Genomic DNA, 22,242 nt, shown 5'->3' with positions numbered 1-22,242 from the left:
TCGTGTTTCAGGCAAATTGCATTCAAAATTTAGTAGCAGGAGGCAAAGGTGTTTTTGCAACAGAAGGGAGTTGTTTGAGGAGTTTCACAGGGCGAAGTACTCAGTAGGGCTTGCATGTTGCAGCATCATATAAAAAGTTGTGTGACTGGCACTGATGTTTAAAACATTAGCCTGCAAGGGAATATAAGTGGTTTAGCCAATTGTAGCATTGTTTTCTTTGTCAAGCACAGACATGAGAGGCTAAACAGCCTCGGGTGTCATTTAATAATCCAAGAATTTATGATATATCTGTAAGTCTGGCAGTCTTCATCATGATGTGGGTTTGCGTGACATCAACAGGGATTTGTTACAATTTGCTTTTAATCTCTTGTATGTCAGCTTAATAGTGATTAGCGATTTTCATTGCTGCAGTTATTTTTGTCATGCAATGCCTCTTACCTGCATCCTGTGTTATTTACTTCCCAGTGTTCATGGAATTTTCTGATTGGGAAAAGCCCATCTACAAGTGGCTTTCTCAAAAGTGGCAAAATTGGTTTCTCCACAAGACTTTTTGAAAACTGGCCTCTTCTCCATTGTCACCCTTGGCAGTGTGAGGTGAGGTGGGAGCTGAATGAACCTGGATATGCATAATTAACTCAATTTTTCCACAGCTGAGCACCTAAAATGCTTAACATTGAAGCTGTTGTGTTACCAGCTCTGGTTTTATTTTTAATGGATGCATCAAATGTTGCACTTCATAATTGTAAACAAAATCATGCCAAGCTGGGAGCTATTCTTGGCTGACAAATTAACTTAGAAGGATTGTGCTGTGATGTAAATGCTCAACAAAGAACAATACTGAACAAACTGGATTCCCTCTGTACTTTTGTTTGTAATAAATGTGCTATGTTAGATTGTATGATGTACAATCCTATTGTAAATTAATCTAGCCCTCTTCTTTGCTTAGGCTGTAGATTGGTGGAGCCTTGGTGTGCTGATGTACGAGCTAAAAACTGGAGCGTCGCCCTTTACTGTCGATGGAGAAAAAAATTCACAAACTGAGATTTCAAAGTAAGGAGTGCAATTTCTTTTGTAAAACAAACTTATCATTTAACTGCAAGTGTAAGAAGCTATCCAAATCTTTCTTTCACAAAGATGAGGTGAAATAAATTAAATGAGGAGGAGACTCCAATAGGCCATTTCAAGATTCAAGATTGTTTATTGTCATTCTTTTGAACACGAGTGTAAAGGAGAATGAACTGATTGTTACTCTGGATCTAATGTAGCATAAGAAACACAATAAGCATAAAGAACACTCTAATAAGAAAACGCAATAAATATAAATATCCAAGCAATCTTATAAAACACAATGTGCAAGTAATATATGTAAACTGATAGTATGTACGTAAAAGTAATGATAGGTAATGTGTATGTAATCGTGGTTGGTGGAGTAACATCACCATTTGTGCCAAAGTCCTAATTTCAATGCTGCAGGTTTCTTGAATCATAGGACATTCCAGCATGGACACAGGCCCTTCGGCTAATGAGTCAGTGCTGACCATAGGATCTATCCAGCCAGTCCCAATTTCCTATGTTCAGCCCATCTCTCTCCAAGCCCCACCCCTCCAAGTATCTATCCAAGTGCTTAAAATCATAGAGTCATAGAAAAGTACAGCACAAAAACAGGCCCTTTGAACCATCTAGTCTATGGCAAGCCATTTAAACTGCCTACTCCCATCGACCTGCATTGGTACCATAGCCCTCATACACCTACCATTAATATACCTATTCAAACTTCTCTTAACCATCAAAATCAAGCTCGCGTGCACCACCTGCACTGGCAGCACATTCCACACTCTCACAACCCTCTAAATGAAGATGTTTCCCTTCTTGTTCTCCTTAAACCTTTCATCTTTTCCCCTTAACTCATGACCTCTAGTTGTAGTTCCACCCAGCCTCAGTGGAAAAAGCCTGCTTGCGTTTACCTTTCAACATCCCTCATAATTTTGTATACGTCTATCAAATCTTCTCTTAATCTTCTACATTCCAAGGATTAAAGTCTTAGCCTATTCAATCTTTCCATATAACTTTGGTCCTCCAGACCTGGCAGCATCCTTATAAATTTTCGCTGTATTGTGTCAACTTTATTGACATCTTTCCTGTAGTTAGGTGACCAGAACTGCACACAATACTCCAAATTAGGCCTCGCCAATGTCTTATATAACTTCAACATAACATCCCATCTCCTGGTCTCTGTACTTTGATTTGTGAAGGCCAACATGTCAAAAACTTTCTTTACAGCCCTTTTAATCTGTGACACCACTTTCAATGAATTATGGACCTTATTTCCCAGATCCCTTTGTTATATCATGCTCCTCAGGGCCTTGCCATTCACTGTATGAGACCTACCCTGATTGGTCGTACTGAAGGGCAACATTTTGCACTTGGCTGCATTAAATTCCATCTGCCATATTTTTCAACCCCTTTTTTTCCAAAGGGTCCAGATCCAACTGCAAGCCATGATAGTCTTTGCTGTCCACCAGGTTCCCAATCTTGGTGTCATCTGCAAATTTGCTGCTCCAGGTAACCACATTATCATCTAGTTTGTTGATATAGATGATAAACAATAGTCCCATATGATAAATGATCTACCTCAACCACTTCCTCTGGCAGCATGTTCCACTAATTCACCTCCTTCTGCTTGAAAAAGTCATTCCTTAGCTCTCTTTTAAATTTTTCCCTTCGAACCCTAAATCTATGCTGTCTAGTTTTGGGCTCTGCTATCCTGGCAAAACGACTGCTACCAGCTACCTTGTCTATGCCTCTTAATTTTAAATGTTTCTATAAGGTTGCACCTCATTCTCCTACATTCCAAGGTATAAAGACTAAGCCTGACCAACCTCTCCTTATAACTCGGTTCCTCTAGTCCTGGCAACATCCTTGTAACTCTTTTCTGCACTCTTTTCAGTAGAACTACTTAATCTTTGAATCCTCTGTACGGGCTCTCCATTTGGTGATTTTTGATTGGTTCTGGGTTTTTCCTTCAGTATTTTATGTAGAACACTATTCAAAGCCAGCGCATGAATCGAAGCAAGAGGCTGAGAGTGAAGGAGTAAAGGAATCTCAGAAGTCTTTTTTTTTTACACTGCTCGGGGAAAAGAGGCTAGACTGTGCAGGCGCATGACATAGAGCGCCAAAGGTTTAAAAAGGAGAGGAATTTTCAACAGTTTTTTTTAAATCTAAGCAAGAAGCTGAGAGTGAAGGAGTAAAGGAATCTCGGAGAGAAGTCATTGTTTTTTACACTGCGTGACGTTTAGAGTGCCAAAGGTTTAAAAAAAAAAGACCACCATATACAGCGGGCAGCTGAGTGAGAGGGAAGCAGAGTGGGATGGCTTTGGCTCACAGGCTTTGGCGTAAACAGGCAGAGGTGAGGGTAGGTTCGGGTAAGTTTTGTTTAGAATAGAGAGAATGCGAGGCAGGATGTTGGCATGCTCCTCTTGCAGGATGTGGGAAGTCAGGAAGACCTGGTGTCCCTGACAACGATACCTACAAGAAGTGCATCCAGCTGCAGCTCCTAACAAACCGCGTTAGGGAACTGGAGCAGGAGCTGGATGACCTCCGGCTCATTCGTGAGAATGAGGAGTTTATAGATAGTAGTTTCAGGGAGGTAGCTACGCCAAAGGAACAGCACACAGGAAATTGGGTTACCGTCAGGCGAGGGAAGGGGAAAGGGCAGGCAAAGCAGGGTTCCCCTGTGGCCATTCCCCTCAACAACAAGTATACCAATTTGGATACTGTTGTGGGGGTGGGGGGAGATGACCTGGGACAAGCTGCGGCAGCCAGATCTCTGGCACTGAGTCTGGCTCTGCAGTGCAGAAGGGAGGGTGGAAGAAGAGGAGAGTAGTAGTGATAGGGGACTTGATAGAGGTATAGACAGGAGGTTCTGTGGTCGTGACAGAGACTCCCAGATGGTTTGTTGCCTCCTGGGTGCCAGGATCAGGGATGCCTCTGATCGAGTGCAAGGCATTCTGTCTGAAGTGGGAGGGTGATCAGCCAGATGTCATGGTATACATAGGTACCAATGACGTAGGAAGAAAGAGTGAGGAACTCTCACATAAGGGGCAAGGTTTCTGACTTCAAGATTATTGGGACCCCTTCTGGGGCAGGTTGGACCTGTACAAGAGAGATGGGTTACACCTGAACTACAAGGGGACCAATATCCTTGCAGGGAGGTTTGTTAGTGCTATTGGGGAGGGTTTAAACTAAATTTGCAGGGGTATGGGAACCAGAGTGCCAGAGCAGATAGTGGAGTGGGGTGAAAATAAATGGTGTTAAAAGTTCATGCAAAGTCACAAATAGAAGGGTTGTGTGTGGTGGTAATAATCTTCTGAGGTGTGTCTATTTCAATGCAAGGAGTATTGTGGGGAAGGCTGACGAGCTGAGGGTGTGGATTGACACATGGAATTACGACATTATAGCCATTAGTGAAACTTGGCCACAGGAGGGGCAGGATGGGCAGCTTAATGTTCCAGGCTTTAGATGTTTCAGATGTGATAGCGGCAGAGGAATGAAGGGTGGGGGGGGTGGCATTGCTAGTCAGGGAAAATGTTACAGCAGTGCTCAGGCAGGACAGATTAGAGGGCTTGTCTACTGAGGCCATATGTGTGGAGCTAAGAAACAGGAAAAGTATGACCACATTAATGGGATTGTATTTTCGACCACCCAACAGTCAGCGAGAATTGGAGGAGCAAATCTGCAGAGAGATGGCAGACAAATGCAGGAAAAATAAAGTTGTGATAGTAGGGGATTTTAATTTTCCATAATTGATTGAGACTCCCATACTGTTAAAGGTCTAGGTGGGTTAGAGTTTGTAAAATGTGTTCAGGAAAGTTTTCTAAATCAATATATAGAGGTACCAACTAGAGAGGATACAATATTAGGTCTCCTATTAGGAAATGAGTTAGGACAGGTGACGGAAGTGTGTGTAGGGGAACACTTTGGCTTTAGTGATCATAACACCATTAGTTTCAACTTGATAATGGATAAAGATAGATCTGGTCCTCGGGTTAAGTTTCTAAACTGGAAAAAGGCCAAATTTGAAGAAATGAGAAAGGATCTAAAAAGTGTAGATTGGGACAGGTTGTTCTCTGACAAGGATATGATTGGTAAGTGGGAGGCTTTCAAAGGAGAAATTTTGAGAATGCAGAGTTTGTATGTTCCTGTCAGGATTAAAGGCAAAGTGAATAAGAATAAGGAACAACACACACAAAATGCTGGCAGAACACAGCAGGCCAGGCAGCATCTATAGGGAGAAGCACTGTCGACGTTTCGGGCCAAGACCCTTCGTTAGGACTAACCGAAAGGAAAGATAGTAAGAGATTTGAAAGTAGTGGGGGGAGGGGGAAATGCGAAATGATAGGAGAAGACCGGAGGGAGTGGGATGAAGCTAAGAGCTGGAAAGGTGATTGGCAAAAGTGATACAGAGCTGGAGAAGGGAAAGGATCATGGGACGGGAGGCCTCAGGAGAAAGAAAGGTGGGGGGGGGGGGAGCACCAGAGGGAGATGGAGAACAGGCAAACAACTAAATATGTCAGGGATTGGGTAAGAAGGGGAGGAGGGGCATTAACAGAAGTTAGAGAAATCAATGTTCATGCCATCAGGTTGGAGGCTACCCAGCCGGTATATAAGGTGTTGTTCCTCCAACCTGAGTTTGTATTCATCTTGACAATAGAGGAGGCCATGGATAGACATATCAGAATGGGAATGGGACGTGGAATTAAAATGTGTCGCCACTGGGAGATCCTGCTTTTTCTGGCGGACCGAGCGTAGGTGTTCAAATAATAATAATAAGAATAAGGAACCTTGGTTCTCAAGGGATATTGGAACTCTGATAAAGAAAAAGAGAGAGATGTATGACATGTATAGGAAACAAGGAACAAATAAGGTACTTGAGGAGTATAAAAAGTGCAAAAAAAAACTTAAGAAAGAAATCAGAAGGGCTAAAAGAAGACATGAGATAGCTTTGGCAGTCAAGGTGAAGGATAATCCAAAGAGCTTCTACAGGTATATTAAGAGCAAAAGGATAGTAAGGGATAAAATTGGTCCTCTTGGAGATCAGAGTGGTCAGCTATGTATGGAACCAAAAGAAATGGGGGAGATCTTAAATGGGTTTTTTGTGTCTGTATTTACTAAGGGAACGTATGGAATCTATGGAAATAAGGCAAACAGGTAGTGAGGTCATGGAACCTATACAGATTAAAGAGGAGGAGGTACTTGCTATCTTGAGGCAAATCAGAGTAGATAAATCCCCAGGACCTGACAGGGTATTCCCTCAGACCTTGAAGGAGACTAGTGTTGAAATTGCAGGGGCCCTGGCAGATATATTTAAAATGCTGGTATCAATGGGTGAGGTGCCGGAGAATTGGAGGATAGCTCATGCTGTTCTGTTGTTTAAAAAAGGCTCTAAAAGTAATCTGGGTAATTATAGGCCAGTAAGTTTGACGTTGGTAGTAGGTAAATTATTGGAAGGAATGCTAAGAGATAGGATCTACAAGTATTTGGATAGACAGGGACTTATTAGGGAGAGTCAACATAGGTTTGTGCATGGTAGTTCATGTTTAAAGAATGTATTGGAGTTTTTCGAGGAGGTTACCAGGAAAGTGGATGAAGGGAAGGCAGTAGATGTTGTCTACATGGACTTCAGTAAGGCCTTTGACAAGTTCCCACATGGGAGGTTAGTTAGGAAGATTCAGTCACTAGATATACATAGAGAGGTAGTAAATTGGATTAGACATTGGCTCAATGGGAGAAGCCAGAGAGTGGTAGTGGAGGACTGCTTCTCTGAGTGGAGGCCTGTAGCTAGTGGTGTGCCACAGGGATCGGTGCTGGGTCCATTGTTATTTGTCATCTATATCAGTGATCTGGATGATGTGGTAAATTGGATCAGCATATTTGCTGATGATACAAAGATTGGAGATGTAGTGGACAGTGAGGAAGGTTTTTAAAGCTTGCAGAGGGATTTGGACCAGCTGGAAAAATGGGCTGAAAAATGGCAAATGGAGTTTAATAAAGACAAGTGTGAGGTATTGCACTTTGGAAGAACAAACCAAGCTAGAACATACAAGGTAAATGGTAGGGCACTGAGGAGTGCAGTAGAACAGAGGGATCTGGGAATACAGATACAAGATTCCCTAAAAGTGGTGTCACAGGTAGATAGGGTCGTAAAGAGAGCTTTTGGTACATTGGCCTTTATAAATCAAGGTATTAAGTATAAGAATTGGAATGTTATGGTGAGGTTGTATAAGGCATTGGTGAGGCCGAATTTGGAGTATTGTGTACAATTTTGGTCACCAAATTACAGGGAGGATATTAATAAGGTTGAAAGAGTGCAGAGAAGGTTTACAAGGATGTTGCCAGGACCTGAGAAACTGAGTTACAGAGAAAGGTTGAATAGGTTAGGACTTTATTCCATGGAGCATAGAAGAATGAGGGGAAACTTGATAGAAGTATATAAAATTATGATAGGTATAGATAGAGTGAATGCAAGCAGGCTTTTTCCACTGAGGCTAGGGGAGAAAAAAAACCAGAGGACATGGGTTAAGGGTGAAGGGGGAAAAGTTTAAAGGGAACATTGCAGGGGAGGGCTTCACACAGAGAGTGGTGGGAGTGTGGAATGAGCTGCCAGATGAAGTGGTAAATGTGGGCTCACTTTTAACATTTAAGAAAAACTTGGACAGGTACATGGATGAGAGGGGTATGGAGGGATATGGTCCAGGTGCAGGTCGGTGGGACTAGGCAGAAAAATGGTTCGGCACAGCCAAGAAGGGCCAAAAGGCCTGTTTCTGTGCTGTAATGTTCTATGGTTCTATGATTGCTGGAGGAGCTCAGTAGATCAGGCAGCATTCATGGGAGCAAATGGACAGATACTTCAGGTCAAGGCCTTTCATCTGGATCGGAAGAGAGGAAATAGCTCGTATAAAAAGGTGAAGGGAAGAGGTAGACAAGGTCGGGTTATGTAATTATTTTTAGTAAAGAGGAATTTCCTGATGGTCTTTAACTTTGAGTGCTCCATTTTAAGCACAAATTTGCTCCATTTTAATTTGCTCCAAAATAGTGATTTAGATCCCTTATACAAGAAAGTTGCATTTCTCCCAGATCATCCATTCCATTCCTGAGTAAAAAGCCCCAGAAACCAGTTTCTTTCTGCTTTACCTTGTTACTGATTTTGTTCTAATTTTGGCAGTCATCTGCTGTTGCTCTAAGTACAAATTTTTACCTGTTACATTTGATGGTTTTGAGATACCTTAAATGGCTTAGAATTATATGTCAAATTCATCAAAGCAGTTTTGAATTTATGTCTCTAAGCCCAGAATTGGTTATTCTCCCAGATATTTTTACCCAATTCATTATGACTTTGAAGGATAGTATACAAGCTGTTTGAATGATCACACACCAAGTGCTGGAGGAACTCCACAGGTCAAGCAGTATCCATGGAGGAGAATAAACAATCAGCGTTTCAGACTGAGACCTCTGATCAGGACTGACAATTTATTTCTCTCGATAGATACTGTCTAATATGGTGAGCACTTGCAGCTATTTGTGTTTGTTACTCTGGATTTCCAGTATCTGCAGAATTTCTTGTCATAATGTTGTTGAATGATCACATCAGCTTTTGCGGTTTAACGATTGCACAAGTTTTCTTCTTTCCTAGGAGAATTCTAAAAAGTGATCCTCCTTATCCCCCAGAAATTGGTCCTTTAGCAAAAGACATAATGAAGAAACTCCTTATTAAAGACCCCAAGAAAAGGTTGGGTTCTGGTCCAGGAGGTGCTGAGGAAATTAAATCTCACCCCTTCTTTCAGGTGAGAAAGATATCATTGGAATCTGGAATATTTTCTGTGGTTAATATTCATCAGTATAGTCCTTTCACTGGTTGTCAGGGGAATCCTGTTGAACACAAGAGCTGGTTGGAAACATTGAGCTATGTCTTCAGCCAAGATCACCATTCGCAACCTCCTGACTCCTTGTAACTGAGTCTCCAGTCCAAAACTCACCAGAACCCAGCTTTGCTGGAAGTAAAACTTTAGCAACATTTAAAAATAATAAAATAGTGTATTTAAAAATTAAAAAGTATACTTAATATTTTGGAAGCAAATAAATCAAAAAAAGAAACACTTAGAAACAATCATGAATATCAAAACCCTTTTGTATTTTTATCCACAGTCTTGTAATCCCGAATAAAATAATTGGAGCCTCAGTTCAGACCTTCCATTAAGTACTTTCCAGCAAACCCAAATTCTAACTCTTCATCAATACTTTTATCTGTTCAACAAATGATAAATAGATATTTGTGCCTTTTGAACTCTTTGACAACTTGGCTTCAGCCACTGAATTGAAAGTTTTGTGGCAAGTGTCACTATCAGCAACAGTAATAGAGTAATACTAAATAGAACATGTCAAACAGTCCATCTTGTCATTGACAACTGAGATACCGATCTGTGCTAGTACCATTTAGCCGATATCTCTTTTCCTGTCCATTTACATCTTCGTGTACTGTACCTATAATAGTCTATTATAATATAATATAATAGTCTATTGTGCATTGAACTAAATCAGTGTACAGTCGGCCCTCCTTATCCACAAGGGATTGGTTCCGGGACCTCTCACAGATACCAAAAAACGCGGATGCTCAAGTCCCTTATTCAACCTGTCTCAATGAGGTGGACCTTAGGACCCAGCGGAACCACAGACCTTATTTAACCTGTCTCAGTGCGGTGAACATTAGGACCCAGCGGTCGAGTTCTGAATCCGCAGTGTTTCTGTTCACAAAAATAATCACGATCACGATTGAAAATAAAGTGGAAATAATAAAGCGATCGGAAAGAGGTGAAACACCATCGGTTATTGGAAAAGCGTTAGGCTACAGTTGGTCAACGATCGGAACAATTTTAAAGGATAAAGTGAGAAAGGCCCTGCTTTGATGAAAGCTACAATTATTACTAAGCAATGCAGTGGTTTAATCATTGGGTTTTGGGTTTTTGATCCTCCACGCTGGATCGAACTTGGGAACTTCCCGAGCCCAGCGCTGAAACATGTGTTCTTAAGTGTTTTATATGCATAGAAAGATAAAATATATACTATATACTAAGACAAACGTTTGACTAACGCTAAATAATACCAGATGTACCTGTTCCGACTTGCATAGTAAGAGAACTTCCGATTTTTTTCCGATCCCGATCCACGGTAACCTACGCACATCCTCCCGTATAATTTAAATAATCTCTAGATTACTTATAGTATATAATACAATGTAAATGCAATGTAAACTAGTTGTTATACTGCATTGTTTAGGGAATAATGACAAGAAAAAAGTCTGTACATGCTCGAACAACAAGTGCTGGAAGAGCAGTTCCGGGTTTTCTTGATCCGCAGTTAGTTGAATTTGCGCATGCAGAACTCGCAGATAAGGAGGGCCGACTGTACTTAGATAGGAGAATCATCTTTAAAGGGGAGCAGAAGCAGTTCCTTCTTGTAGAGAAATGCAGCTGATGGAATATAGTCACATGCAGATTGTATGCGTATTAACAATTTCAGTCTTCAAGGTAAATTGACAGAGCAATTAATCAGTCATTCTGATTCTGACTGCCCAATGGGTTGTTGGTATTTGCAACCTTTGAAATTAATCCTTCTAACATTTTAGAATCATTAAATTTAGATTGATGAAAGACATTTGTGTGAAATGAAATTTCTAACTATACAATACCCAAGTGGCAGTCTTCAGAATGTGATGTGACCCAAATATCTTATTGGGTATGCTAAATTATGAAACCAGTAAATGGCAGTCACTTGCAATTGTTGTAGTACCTAAGTAGCATTATTAATTACATTTAAATCTCAGTTATCTCCTGCTCCAACATCTATTGATCTTAAGTTCAAGTTTATTGTCATAAGCATACATACCCAGGGTATAAATGCCATGAAACTCAGCTTTTTGCAGCACCGTACATTACAGACATGGGAATATAAGGTACATAAACAAATGTACATAAACAAATAAACATAAATTATATAAGACCTTAAGAACATAACACATAGAAACAGGAGTAGGCCATCTGGCCCATCGAACCTGTTCTGCCATTCAGTAAGATCATGGCTGATCTGTCGGTAAACTCAGCTCCATATTCCTGCCTTTTCCCCATAACCCTTAATTCCTTTACTATGTAAAAACCTATCTAACTGTTTCTTAAATATATCTAGTGAGGAAGCCTCAACTGCTTCCCTGGGCAGAGAATTCCACAGATTCACCACTCTCTAGGAAAAATAGTTTCTCCTCATCTCCATCCTAAATCTTCTCCCATGAATCTTGAGGCAATGTCCCGTAGTTCTAGTCTCACCTACCAATGGAAACAACTTTCCTACTTCTATCTTATCTATCCCTTTCAAAATTTTGTATGTTTCTATGAGATCCCCTCTGATTCTTCCGAACCCCAGAGAGTATAGTCCCAGGCGACTCAATCTCTCCTCATAGATTAACCCCTTCATCCCTGGAATCAACCTGGTGAACCTCCAACCTTCAACACTGCCTCCAAGGCCAGTATATCCTTCCTCAGGTATGGAGGCCAGAACTGCACGTAGTACTCCAGGTGTGGCCTCACCAGTACCCTGTATAGTTGCAGCGTGACCTCCCTGCTCTCGAATTCAATTCCTCTAGCAATGAAAGCCAAAATTCCGTTTGCCTTCTTAATAACCTGTTGTACCTGCGAATCAACTTTTTGCGATTCATGCACAAGCACTCCCGAGTCCGTCTGCGCAACAGCATGCTGCAATCTTTCACCACTTAAATAATAATCTGCTCTTCTATTATGCATAACTTGTGCAAAAAAGTAGACAACATTAGTGCAAGTTGAGGGAAATAAGTTGAAGCAAGCTCAGGTAGAATCAGGGCTTTTCCTGTTGTTTCAAGAACCTGATGACAGTGGGGAATAAGCTGTTGTTGAACCTTGAAGTGTGATTATTCAGTCTCCCATACTTTCTACCTGATGGCAGCATTGAGAAGGAGGCATATCCTGGATGCTGAGGGACATTAATAGTACAAAGAACATAGAAGTCTACGGCACATTACAGGCCCTTCGGCCCACAATGTTGTGCTGACCATGTAATCTACTCTAGAAACTGCCTAGAATTTCACTAGTGCTTAGCCATCTATTTTTCTAAGCTCCATGTACCCAGCTACGAGGCTCTTAAAAGACTCTATTGTTTTTGCTTCCGCCACCGCTAGCAGTGCATTCCACACACCCATCACTCTCTGTGTGAAAAACTTAATGATGGATCTTATCTTCCTGAGACATCAGGCAACAATTCATATATAGTTATATATTTCCTAATGACTTAAAAAGACGTCAACAAACTGCTGGAGGAACTCAACTGGTCAAGCAGCATCTGGAAGGGAAATGGATAGTTGCCATTTTGGGTTGAAACCCTCTGAGAGCCCATTTTGGCTAATCAAGTCTATGAAGCACCTCAAAGAGCTATCCCACCCCTCCACTAATTTTCTGTGGAGCATATTCTCTCTGGACTTCTGCCCAGATTTATTATTCACGTACACACTCAGGACAATTTACAGTAGACAATTAACATAGATCATGTAATAGTACAGCTCAGTACAGGCCCCGTGGCCCACATTGTTGTGCTGACTTTTTAACTTATTGTAAGATCAATCTAACCCTTTCCTCCCACATAGCCCTCCATTTCCCTCTCATCCATGTGCCCATCTAAAAGTCTCTTAAATATCTCTTATGTATCTACCTCTACTACCACCCCTGGGAAGATGTTCCATGCACTCAGCACTCTTCTGTGTATAAACAAAAACCTTCCTCTGATATTCCCCCCCCCAATACTTTCCTCCAATCATCTTTTAAAATAATGCCTTCTTGTATTAACCCTCCAACCCACACAGATTTGGAATGTGGGAGACAGCCACAGAGAAAACATGCAGACTCCACACAGATAGCACTGAGGTTCAGGATTGGATCCTAGCCACTGGAGCTGTGAAGTATTAATTCTTCTCACAAAGGTACCTCGTTCCAAAAACTCACTGCTCTCTTTGAGCAGAGATTTCTACACACCTTATTTTAAATACTGGCCCTTTACCTTAAAATGATTCTCCCACTAGTGAAATCATCTTAATATTTACCCTGACAAACCCCCTTTAGTATCCTGCAATAAGACCCACCATTTTTATAAACTGCAAACAATACATATCCAAGCTGTTTAGCCTCTCTTGGTAAGACAATCCTCTCATCTCAGGATTAGCCTGGCGAATCTCCTTTGGACTGCCTCCAGCGCTACTATATCCTTTCTGATGTGTTCACCTGTCATTGTACTAAACCCTTCGGATTAGAGAGCAGACGTTGAATTTGAGCAGGTAAGAAGCTCATATGATCAACAGAACAATGAGTTAGTGCTCCTCAATCCTCACTCCTTACTCACCCTCTTGCTGTGGTGGTAATGGGTAGCATGGTAGTGTTGCTGTTAGTGTACCATTCCACAGCACCAACTATACAATTGGGGTTGAATTCCCACTGCTGTCTGTAAGGAGTTTGTTTATTCCTCCCGTGACCAAGTGGGTTTCCTCCCATATTCCAAGAATTAGTAAATAGCTGTCATGTGATGTTGGCACCAGAAGCATAGCGACACTTGTGTGTTGCCCCCAGCGCGTTCTCAAAGCAAACAGCTCATTTCACTTAATGTTTTGATGTACGTGTGACAAATAAAGTTAATCTCTTTATCTTTAGAATACAGCTCAGCCATGATAATTCTCTCTATGTATTATTCTGCTGACACGCTTTGTAGATAAGGATCAGCCAAAGGATCCACTGTTTACCCTCTCCTAACCACTACAGTACTGTGCCACCCCATTTACCGGTAATAAAGGTGTGTCCCTGACACTTAAGGCACAGTTCAGGATTTTGTGTATGTGGTTTCATGAAATAAATGATTTTCTTATTAACCACTGACAATGAATTTAATAACATTTTAAATTGAAATAAATATTTACTTATAAATTGACTTAATTTGATACTAGACAGCAGATTTTGGACTTGAGCAGGTTAATAGATCATTCTATCAAGAGAAAAATGAGCTAGCAATTGTCACTCCTCACTCAATCTCTTGATGCGTGTACCTTCTTGTAGTGGTAATGATGGAATAGTGTTTAGCCACAATAATTCCTGCTGTCTGTTACTTTCCTAACACAAGCTTTGTGGGTGAGGATCACCAGAGGATCCACTGGTTAACAGTGTTGTCAATACAGTTTATTGATGTTAGTGTCTGGAGAAAGGGTGAGCATGGCTGGGAAGGGAAGAGAAACAGCAAGAAAATAAGTTACCAATTGTGTATTGTAGTTTTGTTAAAATTTGAATGATTGTTTTCTAATGTATTCTAGGTAGAGCATTTTGTTTGACTTTTTTCCCCAAGTGTTTAGAATTGTGTTTGTTAATTAACACATGGAAATGTATCTCATTTTATTTCTGTGTGTGGGATGTTTCTGTATATAAAACAGAACTGTTTAAATGAGCTGTTATTGCTCATTCTTAGTAACCACCTCGGCTTTGCATTTGGCTTTGGCAGAAAATAAACTGGGATGAGTTAGCTGCCAAAAACATTGAAGCCCCTTTTAAACCAGTCATCAGGGACGAGTTGGATGTCAGCAATTTTGCGGAAGAATTCACGGAAATGGATCCCACGTATTCGCCTGCAGCGTTGCCTCAGAACTCCGATAGGATCTTTCAGGTCAGTACCCATAAAATGAAGCTGCTAAATCAGATTCAAAGTACAAAGTAAATTTATTATCTAAGTATATATTGTCACCATACATGACCTTAAAATTCATTTTCTTGCAGGCATTCACAGTAGAGCAGAGAAATAGAATAGAATCAATGAAAAACTACTCACTAAGACTGACAAGCAACTAATATACAAAAGAGATAAACTGTGCAAATACAAAAAAAGATAGTAAATAAATAAGTAAATAATATTAAGAACATGAGTTGTAGGTTCCTACAACTGTAGTAGTAGTGGTATGAACCAAACAGGCAAGTGTGGCCTTAAAGCAATTAGAAAAAGTACAGATGGTATCCAAAAAAAACCCAACATAAACTTGTAGGTAATTGCCAGAAGACACAAGGGACTGCAGAAGCTTCTTCTGGTCATCTCCCCTCTATTGTATTATACTACCAAAGACATTGCAAAATCATGTGTAAAATGGCTTCTTTAGTCCTGTAAACGATGTATAAACATGACCAGCATTTAAAGATTAATCTTTGTTCTCCCTTGACAGGGCTATTCTTTCATTGCTCCATCCATTCTCTTCAAGCGTAATGCTGTGATGACTGATCCCATTCAACTTCATGTTGGAGTGGATCGTCCTGGTAGTACTGCCATTGCACGGAGTGCTATGATGAAGGTAGTCACAATCAGATTTATTAACACTTTTATGACTTAGAATTTGTCGCTTTGTGGCAAGAGTACAATGCAAACACGTGATCTTACTATAAATTACAGAAATAAATGGTGCAAAAGGACGTTGAACATTAATGCACAAGAACAGGCCATTCAGCCCACAGACTTTTGCAGAACTAGCTAAAAAGCAAAAAAAACAAACACTAATCCCATCTACCTACATCATGTCCATATTCCTCCATCTTCCTTACATCCATGAGCCTATTCAAACATCTCTTAAAAGCCTTTAATGTATTTGCTTCTTCCATCAAAGCAAGCAATGCATTCCAGGCTCCCACGACTATCTGAATAAAAAAACTTAACTGGCACAACCCCCTTGAACCTACCCCTCTCACCTTCAATGCATGCCCTTTGGTATTAAACGTTTCAACCCTAGGAAACGGATACTTTCTCCACTCTATCTGTGCCTCTCATAATCTTGTAAATCTCTATCAGATCTCCCCTTAGCCTCTGACGCTCCAAAGAAAACAAACCAATTTAATCTAGCCTCTCATGATAGCACATGCCCTCTAGATCAGGGAGCATCTTGGTAAACCTCTTCTGCACTCTCTCCAAAGCCTTAGCATTCTTCCTATAGAGGGACAACCAGAACTATACACAATACTCCTGATGTGGTCTTAACCAGATTAATAAAAGCAAGCATGCCTCCATTAATAAAGGCAAGCATTCCATAAACCTTTTTAAACACCTCATCAATCTGTGTAGCCACTTTCAAGGAGCTATGGACTTGGATCTCTCTGCTCTGTTGAGGTCCTTGCATTTGCCCTACCAAGGTGCAACACCTCATATTTATCTGGGTTAAACTCCATCTGCCATTTCTCAGCCTATATCTGCAACTGATAGTAAGGCATTAGACAAGGTCCCACATGGGAAGCTAGGCAAGAAGGTACAGTCACTTGACATTCAGGTTGAGGTAGTAAATTGGATTAAACATTGGCTTTGTGGGAGAAACCAGAGAGTGGTGGTAGCGGGTTGCCTCTTTGACTGGTGCCTGTGATGAGTGGTGTCAATATCAGTGATCTGGATGATAACGTGGATAACTGGATCATCAAATTTGCGGATGACAGTAAGATTGGGGGTTTAGTGGGCAGAAAAGAAGGCTATCGTGGCTTGCAGAGAGATCTGCATCAGCTGGAAAATGGGCTGAAAGATGGCAGATGGAATTTAATGCAAACAAGTGTGAGGTTTTGCACTTTGGTAGGACTAACCAGGGTAGGTTGGTTATACAGTGTGAATAGTAGAGCAATAATGTGTGTGGTAGTACAAAGGGATCTGGGAATACAAGTCCATAATTCATTGTAAGTGGTTTCACAGGTATATAGGGTTGTATAAGTTTTTGGCACATTGGCCTTCATAAATCAGTGTATTGAGCACAGAAAATGGGATGTTATGTTGAAGTTGTATTAAGATGTTGGTGAGGCCATTTTGGAGTATTGTGTATGCAGTTCTGGTCACCTACCTACAGGAAAGGTTGAAAGAGTGCAACGAAAATTTACAAGGATGTTGTCGGATCTGGAGGACTGGAATTATAAAGAAAGATTGAATAGATTAGGACTGTATTCTTAGAACATAGGAGATTAAGAGGAATTTGATAGAGGTATACAAGATTATGAGGGGTATAGACGGTAAATGCAAAAAGGCTTTTTCCACTGAGGTTATGGGGAATTCCAACCAGAGGTCATGGCTTAAGGGTGAAAGATGAATAGTTAAGGAAACATCATGGGAAGCTTCTTCACTTAGAGGGTTGTGAGAGTATGGAATAAGCTGCCAGCACAAGTGGTGCATGTAAGCTGGATTTCAACGTTAAAGAGAAGTTTGGACAGATACATGGATAGTAGGGATGTGGAGGGCTATGGTCTATTTGCAGGTCATTGGGAGTAGGCGGTTTGAATGGTTTTGTCATGGACTAGATGGGCTAAAGGGCCTATTTCTGTGTAGTACTTTTCTATGACTCTATGATCTATATCATGCTATTTTCTTTGCCAATCTTCTACACTATCCACCATTCCACCAATCTTGGTATCATCGCAAATTTACTAACATTTTCATCCAGGTCATTTATGCAAGTCACAAACAGCAGAGATCCCAGCACAGATCATTGTGGAACTCCTTTGATTACAGACCTCCAGCTCAATTAAGCACCTTCAACCACTACTTCTGTGCACAAGCCAGTTCTGAATCCAAACAGCCAATTCACCAAGAAGAAAAGATAGTGTTCATGAGCCATTCAGAAATATGATGGCAGAAGGGAATAAGCTTTTTCTACGTTGTTCAGTGTGAGTACTTAAGTTCCTCTATTTCCTTCCCAGTGGTCATAACAAGAAGAGGAGCATGTCTCAGATCCAAAAGCAAGATTAGCTTTATTTGTCATATGCACATCGAAACATAGGGTGGCGGGGTGGAATTTAATCTCTACCAAGGGAGGTGTAAGGTGCTCCTTCCCTCTACTAGCCTACAGGTTACCTATTGGCAAGGTGTAGCACCTGCTTAGCCCTCCAGATCAGGGTCACATGAAGTCATGGGAGCAGGTGGTGGATGGTTATATGAGCAGCTAGTGCATATCACAAGTCCTGGTTATGCAACCACTGACGCCAGGCAGACAGTCTCTGAAGCATATTGATGAAGGTCGAAGTCACCCATCTTGTAAAGATGCTGCCCAGAAGAAGGCCATGGCAACCACTTGTGTAGAAAAATTTGCCAAGTCCAATCATGGTCTTCACTTCACAAGGCGCATGTCATGTGACATGGTACATAACAAATGAACAAACATCAAAACATACAGTGAAGTGAGTCATGAGTCAAATCAAATGAGCGACAATTATGCTGGGGGCAACCCACAAGTGTGATGCACTTTCTCACCAACATAGCATGCCCACAGCTTACTAATCCTTACTATACAACTTTGAAATGTAGGAGGAAACTGAAGTATCCTGAGGAAACCCACATGGTTAAGGGTAGAATGTACAAACTCCTTATAGACAGCAGCAGTTGATGATCACTGGCATTATAGTGCCAGCCGAAATAAATGATACTGCCTCTTGAAGATGTCAATGATAGGATGTGTTGTGCCCATAATGGGTTAAGTCTATAACCTCTTGTAATCTTGCTCACTGGCATCTCCGCCGCATGTATTGAAAATATGTGAGTGTCTTTAGTGAAATTTCAAATCTCCTCAAAACTCCTAACATTTTGGGCCCAGAATAGATCCTCCGTGACCTTGATGCCCAGGAACTTGAAGCTGCTTGCTCATCGATGACGACTGCTGTCTGTTCTTCCAACTTCCCCTTCCTAAATATGAATGTGAAGTAGAAACTTTGACCCTTTCAGTTTATGAAGCATTTGGTTTTAAATGTTTTCGTATCCCAGACTTAATACACTTTTAAAATTCTTCCTCCTACTCAACCCCCCCCTAACCCCACCCCACCCCAACACCCAACCACATTCCCCCTCACCCCACTCCCAAACAGGATTCTCCATTTTATCAGCACTATGATCTTGATCTAAAAGACAGTTCACTTGGAGAAGGAAGTTTCTCTATCTGTAGAAGGTGTCGGAATAAGAAAACTGGGCAGGAGTTTGCAGTGAAAATTGTCAGCAAAAGGTAATGCCAAACCATGATGGCTTAATTTTGATATTTTTACAGTAAGAGATTCCTTCTTGTCCAATATTCTCTTGATCCAAATTAATTTAATTTCTACTTTGAGAAGTACTATTAAAGGTCCCACTGACATTATCTTATTAGTAAACAAGTACGGCATGTCTTGGTATTGGAATAGGATTATTATTGTCATCTATATCAAGATACAGTGAAAAGCTTCTCTTTCATCTCTTCATACAAATCAAATCATTACACAGTGCATTGAGCTAGGATAAGATAAAACATTAACAACGCAGAATAAAGTGTAGAAACTACGAAAAATGCAGTGCATGTAAACAATAAAGAGCAAAGTTATAACGAGGTAGATTGTGAGGCCAAGAGTAGATCTTATCATAAAAGTGGCCTGTTCGAGGTTCTAGTAATAGTTGGATTGAACTATCCTTGAGCCTGGTGGTGCATGCTTCAGGTTTTTGTATGTTCTGCCCAATGGGAAAGGGAAGATGAAAGAATATCCAGTGTGGGTGGGGTCTTTGATTATGCTAGCTGCTTTACAGAAGCAATGAGAAGTGTAGACGGGGTCTATGCAGGAGAGGCTGGTTTCTGCAATGTGCGGAGCTGTGTCCACAACTTTGCAGGTTCTTGGGATCGCGTGCAGAGCAGATGCCATACCAAGTCGTTGTGAATCCAGACAAAATGCTTCCTATAATTCATCAATAAAAAATGGAGGCACTGGTGAGCTTTCTTAGCTGTGACATCAACATGGTTGGACCAGGACAGACTAGTCTGAATGTTCAGAACTCTTTGGACAGAAGGAATGTTACAAATATATAATGTAATCAGGAACACTTGCAAGAACATCAAATTGCCTTTATTGGTCCTTTTTCTCCCCAGTTGTACTTGAGGCAATGGCAGGGCTGATTGTCGGACATACAGTTTTTTTTAATTGAAACAAAATAAGTGTATACTTAGCAAAAGCTACTTTCCTTTAACATTCCATAACATTTGCTTATAAAGGTCTTTGCTCCTTTTCCTTGGTAAAAACAAGTCCATTAACAGGAGTGGAAAATAATCACACCTAAGTAGCCTTCTGGTATTGTTAAAGTTGTCAGTATCCTTTCTAAATGATACATGAATTCTTAATCTTTGTATAATTAGAATCAGGTTTGTTATCACTGACGTGTGTCATGAAATATGTTTTGTGGCAGTAATACAGAACAATACATTAAAAAAAATTAAGTTACAATCAGAAATATATTCTAAAAGTAAATAAGTAGTTCAAAAAGAGAGTACAGAGTGAGGTAGTATTGATGAATTTCATGGTCTGCTCAGGAATCTGATGGAAAAGGATACTTGTATATTTGTGAGTATTGGTAATTAATTAATTGGTAACTTTTCAACTTATGGCATCTGCACTCTGGAAGCAAGGTCAGTCAAACCTCAGTAGTTGAATTACTAGGCTTTGGTGTTTGCATGTGTTCAGAGATTGAACTGCAAGACATTGTCAACCTGTTCTTTCATGCATACAGTAGTATCGGCTTTCTCCCCTTATCTACAAGACCAAGATCATCCACTAGCGTGCCTCCACTGCACCACCCTGCTTTAGACAATGAAATCCTGGAAAATGTTGACCACTTTCTGTACCTGGGGAGCTGCTTCTCATGTTGGCAGACACCGAGAGTGAAATTCATCACCACTTTCAGTCAGCACTGTCTTTGATTGATGAAAAGAATATCAGCTAAATGTATTATCAAACTACCTGTCACCATATACTACTCTGAGGTCCATTTTCTTGCAGACATTCACAGTAGAATAGAATATGATAGAATCAAAGCAAAACAACAAATACAATTAAAATGCCAATAAATAGATCAATAAATAAACAACCAGATAGATAAATAAATAAATGCTACTAAGAACATGTGCTGTAGACACCTTTAAAGTGAGTCCGTAGGTTATGGAGTGAGTTTAGAGTTGAGGTGAGTAGAGCTCTTAAAGATAGTGGAGTCAAGGGATATGGGGAGAAGGCAGGAACAGGGTACTGATTGTGGATGATCAGCCATGATCACATTGAATGGCAGTGCTGGCTCAAAGGGCTGAATGGCTTACTCCTGCACCTATTATCTATTGACTTGTTCAGGAGCCTGATAGTTGAAGGATAATAACTATTCCTGAATTTTGGGGTGTGGGACCTAAGGCTCCTGTACCACCTCCCCAATGGTAGCAGTAAGAGGAAAAGCATAGCCTGAATGGTGCAGGCACTTGATGTTCAATGCTGCTTTCTTGTGACAGCGCTTTTGTAGATGTGCTCAGTTTTGGGCAGGGCTTCAGCTGTGATATTTGAAGAACACAAGCAACACAAACAAAATGCTGGAGGTACTCAGCAGGTCAGGTAGCACCTATGGAGAGGAATAAACTGTTGCCTTTTTGGGCCGAGACCTTTCATCAGGACTGAAAAGAAAGAGGGAAGAAGAAGCCCTCAATCAGTCACAAAACTCATGATCTACCAAGCAACTGTGACTCCTGCTCTGCTAAATGCTTGAGATTTGTACTACTAGCAATGGGTAACTGACTGCTCTGAAAAAATACCACTAATTCTGTCTGCAGAATTCTCCAAGTGTACTGAAAAGATTAGCAAATCATGGTCAGTATCCTTTCCAGGCTAACATACCCAGCATTGAGACGCTGGTTACTCTTAGCCACATCAAACAGGCCACATCACTTGCATATTCAACACCAGACTCTTGAAGCAAACATTCTTTTCTGATCTCAGCCATGGAAAGCGATAACTAAGCTGACTGAGTGAAAGATATACACTCTGACCACACCTGTACACGTGCTTGTTAATGCAAATATCTAATCAGCCTATCAAGTGGCAGCAATTCAATGCATAAAAGCATTCAGAAAAGTCAAATCACTTTTATTGTCATTTCAACCATAACTGCTGGAACAGTACATAGTAAAAATGAGACGTTTTTTCAGGACCATGGTGTTACATGACACAGTACAAAAACTAGACTGAACTATGTAAAAAACAACATAGAAAAAACTACACTAGACTACAGACCTACCCAGGACTGCATAAAGTGTACAAAACAGTGCAGGCATTACAATAAATAATAAGACAATAGGGCAGTAAGGTGTCAGTC

The 22,242-nt window shown here is 40.7% G+C and overlaps 1 protein-coding gene across 3 annotated transcripts in view; it reads left to right on the top strand.

Moving 5' to 3' along the window:
• The window catches only part of LOC140724787 (ribosomal protein S6 kinase alpha-5), a 304,697-nt gene that overhangs the window by 221,123 nt on the left and 61,332 nt on the right, over positions 1–22,242 (top strand). For all 3 annotated transcript variants that reach the window (XM_073039390.1, XM_073039388.1, XM_073039389.1), the window contains 5 exons: positions 947–1,050; positions 8,690–8,840; positions 14,608–14,769; positions 15,317–15,442; positions 18,966–19,099. In XM_073039390.1, coding sequence (XP_072895491.1) covers positions 947–1,050; positions 8,690–8,840; positions 14,608–14,769; positions 15,317–15,442; positions 18,966–19,099 — 677 coding nt within the window. The remainder of the gene's footprint in view (positions 1–946; positions 1,051–8,689; positions 8,841–14,607; positions 14,770–15,316; positions 15,443–18,965; positions 19,100–22,242) is intronic.

The sequence above is a fragment of the Hemitrygon akajei genome, chromosome 3, assembly GCF_048418815.1.
Source record: "Hemitrygon akajei chromosome 3, sHemAka1.3, whole genome shotgun sequence".
Classification (NCBI taxonomy): Eukaryota; Metazoa; Chordata; class Chondrichthyes; order Myliobatiformes; family Dasyatidae; genus Hemitrygon; species Hemitrygon akajei.
Note: the sequence above shows the minus strand (reverse complement) of the source record. Positions and strands in the feature narration are given on the sequence as shown.